Source organism: Nansenia antarctica (assembly GCF_963989245.1).
Source record: "Nansenia antarctica genome assembly, chromosome: 20".
NCBI lineage: Eukaryota > Metazoa > Chordata > Actinopteri > Argentiniformes > Microstomatidae > Nansenia > Nansenia antarctica.
In genome coordinates, this window is record NC_137693.1 from 4,720,526 (window position 1) to 4,733,178 (window position 12,653).

At 41.4% G+C, this 12,653-nt stretch overlaps 1 protein-coding gene across 1 annotated transcript; it reads left to right on the forward strand.

Annotated features, from left to right (window-relative positions):
* Positions 1 to 5,714: 5,714 nt before the first annotated feature.
* Positions 5,715 to 11,858, forward strand: LOC308174779 (ras-related protein Rab-38-like; the record flags this gene model as incomplete). Its single annotated transcript, XM_080549880.1, has 3 exons — positions 5,715 to 5,952; positions 9,190 to 9,467; positions 11,706 to 11,858. 3 exons carry the CDS (start codon positions 5,715 to 5,717, stop codon positions 11,856 to 11,858), a joined length of 669 nt encoding a protein of 222 aa, XP_080406006.1.
* Between the last annotated feature and the right edge of the window lie 795 nt (positions 11,859 to 12,653).

Here is a 12,653-nt window from a genome sequence, read left to right on the forward strand (position 1 = left end):
ATAGATTTTGTGCTATTAAATTGCTGGCTAAATGTGCTTCAGATGTGCATGTTAAAAACATGCATTGTAACATGATTGAGTTGTATTTCTAATAGCTTTGTAAAAACATGGAAGAAAATAGTTTTTTTTTTCATGTATAACGTATAGATTCTTTTAGAAGAGAGAATTTGGATTGTGTCCGTATACCAACACTTTGAATAGCTGTAGAAAAGAATGGCTGACTATCAGGCAACACTTGAATGGATCTTAACAATTGGTACCACAAACACTCACCAATCACTTCCTGTTAGTGGTTAGGAAAGAATGGGACTCGCTGTCACCTTTCAGTTTCTCTTAACTAAAGTAACTGAAATAGCATTTGGCTGACATTTTCATAGCACCATGTCTGCTTCTCACATAACACATTCTCTTTCTAGCCTGGTCTTCAAGTCTGTTTATGCTTTAGCCAAGTCATTTGTGATTGTGAAGCCAAATTACAACAAAGGAGTTGGCTGAACCAGAAACATACTGGCAACTAGGCTGTTCCCTAGCTGCATCGCCAGTCTCTGAGTTTGATTGTGCAGAAAAATGTCCTTCTTGGGATTCATTACAGTAACTGACATTATTATATTTGGATAGAAGTGTCCCATCATATGTCGTTTTTATATCTCTAATCATTTCATAGGTTGTAACAACACAGGGCATGGTTCTACCCTCCTCATTTTACTGATGTCATTGTGTTCTTTTAAATAGTCAAGACAACATTTGATTTTTAAGACGAGATTTGAATTTAATTACATAAACATTCAATAATCCGGCTTGGAATTGAAAAGTTGGCTTTGGTAAATTATTGTCAAATAACGAATGTGCTAGATTGTTTTCAAATGTAATACATTGAATTTAAAAGGAAAATTGCTGAATTATGCCAATATGAGAGCTGCCAAGAGCTGCAAAGAGAATACTTTTTCATTGTATATGTAGTAGGTCTAGATTTTGAAAGTATATAGAGCAAAACACAGAGATGTTATGTATTATGCATAGCCATCCATCTTCTCCATAAGGGGCCAACTGTATCTGCCTGCCTATTACAACAGACTGTCTCTCCTTGATTCGGGTTTGTCTGCGTTTACATGGCTCAGAGGATGTTTATCTAGTCTATTCTCTTTTTTAACATGGTTTCATTTCAATCATTGATTTTCAAGCAAACAGTAAATGTTTTCGCAGAGAGAAAAAATGAAATATCTAATGAAAATTGACATATCAACCCAACCCCTGGAATTTAATTTAATTTAATCCACACAATACAAACATTCCCCATGTAAACCAGGAAATAAAAACACTCAATCTTCAAATGTAAGTACAGGATCCAGACTATTCTAATAATGTGCAATATGTGTATAGGATATGAGGGAGAAAAAAAGGTAATGTTCATGTTCACGAGGTCATGTTCATGTTTGCATGCAGAGCAGTGCCAATAGCAGATATCCAAGTGCTTATCTTCGGTCAATAACTCTTTTCTAAGTTTTTATTAGAGAATATTACTTTCTCTCTATCTGCCTTTATGACTAACATAGAATGTAGATCTGTGCTGTATTATGCAGTATATTAGATGTTAAACCAGTGTTGTTGTTGTTTTTTTACTACATATGTGTTATGTTTATATTGCTGTAGGAGTGCTACTATTTATAATGCTCGGGACTCAATCATGTACAGTATGATAACAGTTGTTCATCCTGTTTAAGTTGAGATTTGTTTCTGACGATTTTCTTACTATGGAAATAATTGTGTTAGTTTACTGTGCAATGCTTAATAAATATTATTCAAAATAAGGTTTGTAGTGCAAATGTCTATCTACAGTATGTAGCGTAACCTACTGATGGTGTGAAGTGATTATACAGTATTTGTTGTAGTTAAAGGTGTGCTTGTACAAGAGATTGGGTAATAATAATAATAATAATAATAATAATAATATCTTAACAGATTTCATAGACAGACAGTCAGACAGACAGAACAGAAGAACAAAGCAAATAAACAAAGACAACGAGAGTGACAAACTAGACTAGGGGCCAAAGGCCTTAGAGAACAGGTGGGTCTTGAGGGCTGATTTAAAGGTGTCCAGGGTAGGGGGGCATTGCGGATCGCTGTGGGGAAAGAGTTCCAGAGGGTGGGAGCTGCCACACTGAAAGCTCTGCCCCCGAAGGTCCGTAGGTTGGTGCGGGGGGTGGAGAGTAGGCCCATGCCTAGGGACCGCAGGTTCCCAGGAGGGGGTGTGTTGACAGAGAAGGTCAGTGTGGTACTGGGGGGCGCAAGCGTGGAGGGATTTGTAGGTGAGGAGGAGGATTTTGTAGGTGCTGCGGGACTTGACCGGAAGCCAGTGGAGGTGAATGAGGGTGGGGGTGATGTGCTGCCAGGGCTTGGTGTGGGTGAGGACCCTGGCAGCAGAGTTCTGCACATACTGGAGCCTGTCCAGGGCTTTGCTGGGAACCCCGAACAGAACTCCATTACAATAGTCCAGACGGGAGGTGACGAAGGCGTGGATGAGGGTTTCGGCCGCGGAGTCAGTGAGGGAAGGTCGTAGTCTGGTGATATTTCTGAGGTGAAAAAAGGCGGATTTGGTGACAGATTTTATGTGTGACTGGAAGGAGAGGGAGGAGTCCAGGATGACGCCCAGGTTGGGTAGTGAAGATGACACCCACAAGAATGTGATTGTTGACATTGTGTGTAAATGGTAAATGGTAAATGGACTTCACTTATATAGCGCCTTTATCCAAAGCGCTTCACAACGGCCTCTCGTTCACCCATTCACACACACATTCACACACCAATGGCGGCAAGCTACCATGCAAGGCGCCGGCCCGCTCACTGGGAGCAATTTGGGGTTCAGTGTCTTGCCCAAGGACACGGCGGCTCTACCTCCTGCGCCACAGCCGCCCCCTGTGTGACTATCCCCCCAAAAAACATAAGGTAAAGGAAAAGCTGTAACACTCAGATGTCTGTGTCCTCCAAGACGTGTTCTGACCCGTGAGCTCCAATCACTTCTTCATAATCACATCATGGGTCACAGGTTTAATTATCTCCATAATGATGAAACTTCACCTCTTCTCTCCTCCAGGTGTGAATCCTCTCTCAGCAGGCTCTTTCTCTCTCTTTTTTCACACACACACACACACACACACACACACACACACGCACACACACACAGGCCCTCAAGGTCAAAACTCGGGAGGCTAACCAACAGCTACTTCCCCCAGACGATCAGGCTCATGAACAAGCCTACTGTAGACAACTGACTATCATCCACAAACACATCATGCAAACAGACGACTTAAGCTTAAGCTCACAGTCACTTTACTACTGTCACTTATGTCCTGTACTATTGACACTTTTTATTGAATTATGCCTAGTGTGTTATTGTCCACAAATTGCAACATACTGTCCTGTATTATTGTCACTCTTTTATTCTCTTGTATTATGCCTATCGCCTTATTGTCTTGAGCTGCAACGTCAGGAACCGAAGCCTAAGAATTTTACTCTCTTACACTTGTGTAATGTGACGTAACAATAAACTTGAAACTGAAACAGAAACTGAAACACACACACACACACACACACACACACACACACCCACATGCACACACACTCACACACACCTGGAACAGATAGCATGGGCAGATGGTGCTCCCGAGACAGTGTTAACCCTATATGTGGTTCAGTTTCTTAACCTTCTTTGAATTTGAGGAGATCAAAGTAGACTGCATCCTCAGGTCTTCAAACTCTGCTTTATTTCAGTGACATTGTGTGCTCAAGTGGACAGTATTCTGCTATAGCCAGAACCATAGGCTACATGGTTGTGAGCTTGGAGCACACGGAAATGTGGATAATATTGCATGAATCCTCCACAATGTACGTTATTCTCTGAAAGAGTTAAATGATTCTAATTTGAATGTGAGACCTTGAAGGTTTGATTAAAAATAGGCTTTCTAAGTCTGGATCTGCTGAGATGATATAATGAGTTAGAGAACTACTTACATTAAAATTAATTAATTCTCTCTCTCTCCATCGGAGAGCAGTCCATTCATGTGTTGGTCTTTTCTGTTCTCTTGGAGGATATGTGTTCTAGAATAATAAGATTTATGGAGTAAGGCTAAATGGGAGGCTTTTATGATATTTATTCTCAGTGAGCTCACTCTCACCATCTAATTTATTAGAGGCCATAGAAGCATATTTACTTATTTAGAGTTTATAGTTCAAAACAAAGTTATTGCTGTCCCTGTGCATGACGTGTTGCAGGTAGGCCTACATGAAACGAGATGCAATAAGTCTTACAAACCATAAGTCTATTTGGAGAAAGGTAGGTGGGTCATTTTTTAAATACGGTGCCATTTGGACTTCATAACTTGTGAAAAATAAATTGTTGATTTATCTATATTTTAATGTTCTATTATATAAAGGACATATCTAGCTTGCTGAAAAACATAGTGGTCGAGCTCAGGCACCTACATTTTATTTGATTTAGAATACCCTCTGTTAGTTGAATAGGGCGAGTGTCTCCAGAACAGGGTGGACACATAACAGGGTGGACACTAACAGGGTGGACATTTTGAGTTAAAGTTAGCCTTTAGCCTGCCTGTGTTAGCATAATGCCTAGAATGACCATGAATACTTGATGAGGAATCTAATTTGCACTAAATACTTTTTTTGAAATTATTCAATTTGATTGATCTCCTCAATATTTAGGCCTAACAGGGTGGACACGTTATGGTCAACCACATTAAACTCACTGGATAAAAACATAAAAATCAGATGGTAAAAGAGGTAGAAAATCACACAGCTTACCACATTTGAAATCCCCTCCACTGATGTGATGTCACCTCATGAGAGTGATGTGATTGAGAAATATGGTTTTCTTTTAAAAGGGACATTAACACAGCATAACAGGGTGGACAGTGATCGCAGGGACAAGCAATATTGTAAGCAAAACCTTAATTTTTTAAGGATAAAAACTATATTTGATTTCAATAGATATTGATCAGGAAAATGAAATAATAATAACATATTTGGAAATGTATGTTTTTAATAGTTATTTTTGGGATTGAAGTTGAATGAACAACACTGGGGACATCCCAAATCCCATGCAAAATCAAATTGACATCTTTAACCAAAGCTTTTAAAATGTAGAAAACAACAACTTAGAAGCCCATATCATTGTATTCATAATAAATAACAATTGACTATACATGAAAAACCTAATGGAATAAGTATTTGTCCAAATTTAGACAAAATACAACATGATTTAGTACTGGGGACGGAAAAGGCACCGTATTTTAAAAATGACCCAGGTAGGCCTTTTATGCAATGGCAGGCCTAGTAGGTATGACGTGCGCACCGCACTCACTTTATCTCTGTAGAAGTGCGGTACTATTTGTCACAAGGGTAGTATTGTTCTTAGGACCAGATGATGCTTTCTGAACTATCTCTCGTGACGCAGCTCTTAGAATTGGTAATTCGTGTGCCTCTCACGAGCTGCCGTGAGTCTCCCTGGGGGCGGAGGAGGCGAGACTGGCGGTGTTAAGTCACAAGTTCCCGAGCGGCTGGGCGTTCCCGTCTCCCGTGCAGAGAGGAGAGAGAGAGGTCAAAGAGCTGAGAAAGAACCGCTCCCTCTCTTAGATCAGTTACTACTAACTACACATAATATCCCTTTCTTTCCCCCAACTTGTCGGTAAACCAACCAGGGTATGACCAACCACCGGCACCCCCCCTCGTCCGCCGGCGGTATGCAGATCCCGGGGAAGGAGCACCTGTACAAGGTCCTGGTGATCGGGGACCTGGGGGTCGGGAAGACCTCCATCATTAAGCGCTACGTCCACCAGAGCTACTCCACCAACTACCGCGCCACCATCGGGGTGGACTTCGCCCTGAAGGTGCTCAACTGGGACTCCGAGACCGTCCGGCTGCAGTTATGGGACATCGCAGGTAGTTGAGTCACAATACACAATACAACTCATCGTTGATCTCATGCAATCTTTAGATTTAGACACATATTTATATACATTGATTGCTGGACCTTGGTATCTCGTGACGTTAGAATTATAAGGTTCTATCTCCATTTTTGTCGAAATTTAGTTTTTTTTTTTTTACATAATCTGATCCATTAGGTGTTTATTAATGCCTGTGTGGTGTTATTTTTAAAATGTTGACTTTTTTGAGTTAGTAATTAATAAAATACAAAGGTTCCATCTCACAGAACATAATGGAATGTAAAAACTTTGACGCTCAATATCTCTGAACTGCCCTAAACGGAGATAGAACCTTCTCATTCTAAACTCACGAACTCACATCGTTGATCTCATGCAATCTTTAGATATATACATATTTATATAAATTGATTGCTGGACCTTGGTATCTGTCCGTTTCACTGTAACAGCTGTTAGGATAGTCTAGTCTACATAAAGGAGAGAACGCTATGCTTGTTCAAGTGCGAAGTTTTCAAACCACTGATAGTGAAGCGTGGAAATACGTGTGGACGTTGTTGTTTTGCTTAGATGTGTTTTGCAGAATAAAGCCTGCAATTACTGCGTTATCTATAGACCCATGAAATCCAGTCTAGGATGTCCTTACATTACAAACCATGAAATATATACTTCCAATCCAAATAGAGAGTACAACAAATGTCTTACCTTACTTCATTGTGTGTTCATTTAAAATACATTTTGTTTGTAGCATTAGTAAAACACAGAATCAGACACACATCATAATACCCCCCCAAAAAGAAAAAAAATGTTGGTTTATGTTATTATTGTCATGGGATGCAGAAATGCTCAAATGAGACTTAAATAATATGAATAGGCCCGATATAGTAATGGGAAAACTCTTGCTTGTTAAAGTAGTTTTAGTTTTGTGTAATTATATTATACAGTAAATAGACTTGTGTAATTCTATTAGTTAAAGATAAGATTTGCGATTGGAGCTCACAAATAATCCCTCAGCCAGGAGAAACAGTAGGCTGTACTGTTCACGCCTTCTGAAGCATAATTTTTATTGGCTTACCTCACGTGCAAGTTAAAACTCAGAGCAGTCACACACACACACACACACACACACACACACACACACACACACACACACACACACACACACACACACACACACACACTCTCTCCTTCTCTCTCTCACACACGCAAAACGTTCCTCTCAAGACCAACACACTCTCCCTCGTGGACGGTATGTGCCTCATCATGTGAGAGCCCATGTGAGGGAGATTTAAAAGCTAGCCACAGGAGAGTCATTGTAAACAAGAAAACATTTCAGATAGATTCTGTCAAACACACTGACAGTAGCCTTCTCTCCTCTTTCCCTACCTGGCAGCACATTACACTCTTTACAACCTTGACCTTGGCTTTCTGTTCATGTCACTTATACAATACAGTACAATGTATAACGTTATGGGAAAATATGCTTGGTCATTGTCCATAGAGAACAACATAGTCAAAGACAACCTTTAGCACATGTGACAAAATCCCACAGTTTTTTGAATGGCAAAAAAATGTCTGTGACAGCAGTCAAACATGATGATGAATCATTGTTAGTGAGGACAGCCTTTCCTCTATTGCACAAGAAATACACCCAGAAGTTCCTTGATTTGAGGAAAGTCATATTTTCCATTTCCTCTTCTTCACAGGTTCATCTAAATGGTAAATGGACTGACATAGCGCCCTTATTCCAAAGCGCTTTACAATGGCCTCTCATTCACACACACATACACACACCAATGGTGGCAAACGACCATGCAAGTCGCCAGTCCACTTATTGGGGCTCAGTGTCTTGCCCAAGGACACCTCGTGGCCAGCCGGGGTTCAAACCGCCAATCTGCCGACCTTGAGATCATTAGACACCGGCTCCACCTCCTGAGCCACAGCCGCCCCTAACATCTACAGTGGTGTCAGGCCTGATATTTCTAAACACATTTACAGATCTGTAACTGCTAGTTGTTTCTAACCATTGTTTACCTGCTGAACCTGGAGCAGACAGGATGTACTAACAGACTGTAGGATCACAGAGCACACACACCCGAGGGAGAAACAGACACAGAATGTCTAATGTCACCCTGTAGGAAGGCAAATAGAGGTGAATGGTAAATAATAGATACACACAAACACACACATAGACACAAACGCACACACACACATACACACTCTCATCTCACACAGTTCATGGGAATTACAAGTATACTTAATGGGGTCGTGGGCTACTAATTAAGTCATGATCTTTTCCATGCAGTTTTAAACCCTCCTACCATATAATCTTCTTTACGTGTCTTCTCAACACTAACACGATAAATCGGTCATGGGTTAATTACTAACAACAGTTTAGAACCAATAATATAACAAGCATTGACTGACTAACTGACTGACTGACTGAATAGGACAGGTCTGTGAGACACGGGAATGTGCTGCTTTCGAGGGAGTTGGTAATAGCAGTGAATGTGGGCATTGCTAACTCCTAAAATGGGCATGCTTAGAATACCTACTAATATAACCAGGAAAACAATGAGCATCATGAAACCCACCCATGTGGGCGCCATTGTGTGTTCTGCAGCCCCTTAGAGAATGGAAGGACATTTTGGTATTTATCTATTTTTAAGGGCACTGTGCTCATTAGGAATAAGAGAGAGAGGATTCCTGAACGTATGAGCATATATACTGTATGCCTGTATTTGACAGGCAAGTGAGTCAGTAAGAATTATTGCTTACTTTTCCATCACGGTATACTTTTCTTCTATAATAATGTTCTCTTCTCTCTGTCTCCAGGAGTATGAAAGATTGATTACAGATTAAAATGAAGCAGAATTCATAAGGAATTCTCAGACACTTTTATCCAGTGACTCTACGTCATCGTTTTTAACATACGCTCCCGTATCGCCGACCCCGCGATACCGAATACGATACGGAAAGTCCCTCGCAGAGTTTTCATAAGTTCGCCGTGTCAGCTCTCTCGAAATCGGCGGAGTCATGTGGCTGTTAGATGCAAACGTTATCAAAACATCACAGATTCAGCCAAATCCAGCGCAGTGCAGCCTATGCCTTAGCTTCTCCTAAGTGTCTTTCAATTATATAGGATAATCTGATGATGACCATTATGTGTGTGTGTGTGTGTGTGTGTGTGTGTGTGTGTGTGTGTGTGTCTGTGTCTGTGTCTGTGTGTGTGTTTAAGGTCAAGAACGGTTTGGCAACATGACACGTGTGTACTACCGCGAGGCCATGGGGGCGTTCATCGTGTTTGACGTGACGCGGCCCACCACCTTCGAGGCGATCACCAAGTGGAAGGAGGACCTGGACTCCAAACTGATGTTGGGTAATGGACAAAGCATCGCCACCGTGCTACTGGCCAACAAGTGTGACCAGGGCAGGGACGCGCTCACCAACGGAATAAAGATGGACCAGTTCTGCGAGGACAACGGCTTTGTGGGATGGTTTGAGACTTCCGCTAAGGTGAGACCTCTTCCATTTTTGTCTTCCATAGCAACGACAGCATAATATCTACTGTAGCAGACCATTCTTATGTTATACAAGTCACAGGTAAGTCATTATACTCAGGTTAAACCCTCATATGGGATTTAAACTGACAGAACTGGTGTACAAGTGCCATGCTTCAACCAACTGAACTATATCCACCAACTAGAGAGCCCTATTACAGCCCTCCCCTGGACAGATAAATGGACTGTACTTCCAAAGTGCTTTTACAATGGCCTCTCATTCACCCATTCACGCACACATTCACACACCAATGGCGGCAAGCTACCATGCAAGGCGCGTTGGGAGCAATTTGGGGTTCAGTGTCTTGCCCAAGGACACCTTGACAGATGGCCAGCCGGGGATTGAACCGCCGACCTTGCGATCATTAGACGCCGGCTCTACCTCCTGACCACAGCTGCCCCATAGAAGCCCAGTTGCCACCATAGAAAGAAGCCAAACTACTGTAACATGTCATCATCACAACTCTTCTCTTGACCAGGTCACAGTTCAGTCACTGAAAACCCGGCCCACAGATCTGACAGGAATTTCATATCCGCATGGAAAGTGGGCCGTGAGATACATTTAAAGGGGAAGGCCAGACTCCGGGTAGCAAAGTCAACAGCTTGTTTAGAGGTGATGGAAAAGCTGGTCCTCCTAATAAGTTGCATGTGTTTCCACTGAGCCAAAACTCATCGCAGACAATTCCATTCGGATTCAGATAAGTAGTTGAGGGGATAGAAAATATTTGATTGAACGTTTTACGTTTGCCATTTATTTCCCATCAGAATAGATTTTCCAGTTCTTGAAATGAATTCAACTGGCCCCAGCACTGTCTGCCACAAACACAATACCAAACCTGGAGAATATATTATGTCCCCTCGTTGGTACAAATGTGTTTGAACTGTCCTCACTTCACAGCCCTCACTATGGCATGTAGGTTTAACATTCCACAAGGTGAAAGTTCACTGGGTTAAATGCATCTTCAGCCAGATCGTCACTAAAACCCACCATACCTAAATCAACGGCAGATTGACAAAGACAGCGATTTAGATGAATGTGATCTTGCAGTGATCACTCCTCTACTCCTACAGAACACTACTGGCTTGAGATGAATGTGGTGTAACAGTGTTTATCTGCTCAAACCCCACAGTGATTCAGAGCAATGTTGAGGGTCGTATGAGTTGAAGACAATGGATCACAGATACAGTACAGATAATCATGGCAGAGGAAAAAGGGTTCAGATAGCGGTTAGGTTTGGAGTTTGGTAATCTAACAACACCTCCACAGAGACCTTCACACTGCACAAGCATCCCCTTCACCTAAGAAAGTTCCTGATTAGAGCACAGTGATGTTTCTAACCTTAAAACACTATGACACTCATACACCAAGCAGAGTGGTTGCCAGGGGAGATTTGATTTAGAGTCTTTATTCATTTCTCCTTAACAAAGTGGTGGCTTTGAAAAGTGTTGGATTAGCCTTGGTACCTGCCAAGAAGCATGTGTGTCAGTCATTTAGAGGGAATGATTCATTAACTCTAAATATCTGTGAGAAATCAGCACAGCAGCTCCTGGTGAAGCACTGAACACTCGCATTCCAACCATGTCATTAAAATGACAAGACAAATAAAAGGCAAACATTCCAATTCAAAGCGATGTTCCATGAAATGTCAACATGCTGGTAAAGTGATTGCACCACAATCTAAGAGTACCATGAGAACAGAAATATCTGGATACAAACATAGCAAGATTATATAGAAAGCTACATGGGTGACTGCAAATAAAGTTATTTAAGATAGATTATTGAGCATGATAAAATGGGGAAAGACCAAAAACATATTTATTATGGTGGGAGTACATTTAGCAGCCAAATACAGTATTTTAATGCCAGTTTTTCAGCATTGAACATTTGTTTGGGTGTGTCCAGTAGGGGTGTACAGAGATGTCATGATCTGTATCTGTTCAACCTACAAAATTATCTGTATCTGTATTCAGATAGAAGACCTGAAGTGGACGTGGTGTATACCGGATGTTAAATCGTCATGTTAAATATCTTGAGTCTCTGAACACAGTGTATAATATTTGAACATAACATTTGGACATAAATACAAATAATTAAAATATGTATTTAATATTATTATTTTTACATTATTATTATTATTATATCTAAAGTACATACTCTATTTCTATGATGCTAACCCTGATCATTCTCCTTCAGGAAAACACCAACATAAACGAGGCAGCCAACTTCCTGGTGAAACACATCATGGCCACTGAGAATGACATCCTCAAGTCGGTGGTCCCTGACACGATCTCCCCTCAGCTCAACTCCTCAAAGCAAGAGAGCTGTTCTGCCTGCTTTAAACCCTAGAAGGAGCTAGAGGAGGCCTGGCATGGGGAAAGAGCAGGACATACTGTACCCCATTGGGTCTGAGGAGAAGACAGGGTTGGGGGAAGCAGAGGGTGATCTAATGTCCGTAGTCAAGTGATTGAGAAGTTTGCACCCCACCTCCACGCATACTCCCATCCCATCCATCTTCATCCATTCCAGAGTGTGGTGTTGAGGGGGAGAGGGGGCAATATGCCCCCTGTTCAGCCCTCACAACTCACCCTCTGTCCAGCCTAGGAGGTTTGCTCCTTCTCCACCCCTCCTCCATCCTCCACCCCATCGGTCTCCCTCTCCACCTCCAACCTTCTCTGAAGCAAAATAACAGTGTGGGAGTGAACTGGAGGGCAAACACTCCATCCATGTTCTAAAAGAGCCAGAGACTTGGTTGTATTGGACACTTTTATCAGACTAATTCAATGTTTGATGTTATTATGTACTGTGAATGTTGCACAAATATTGTTTTATGTTTTTTTCAGATATTTATGTCTAACATAACTAGACTTTGGGTGTGGTACTGTAGGTTTCCACAGGTATGATGAAAGCGACTGAGAGATATGTTGAAATCCACAGTGTCTATAATACCTAACTCACAACTGGGCAAATGTTATGCCCACTGTGTGTGGATGTGTGTGCTAAGTCTTTATATGAATATTATACTCATAGATATTATGAATATTATACTCATAGATATTTTCCCTCACGACAAGGCAAATGTCATTTTTATATATTTTGTGTATGTTCTTCCTCAGGAGGTCATTTTAACAAACAAAGCCTTTA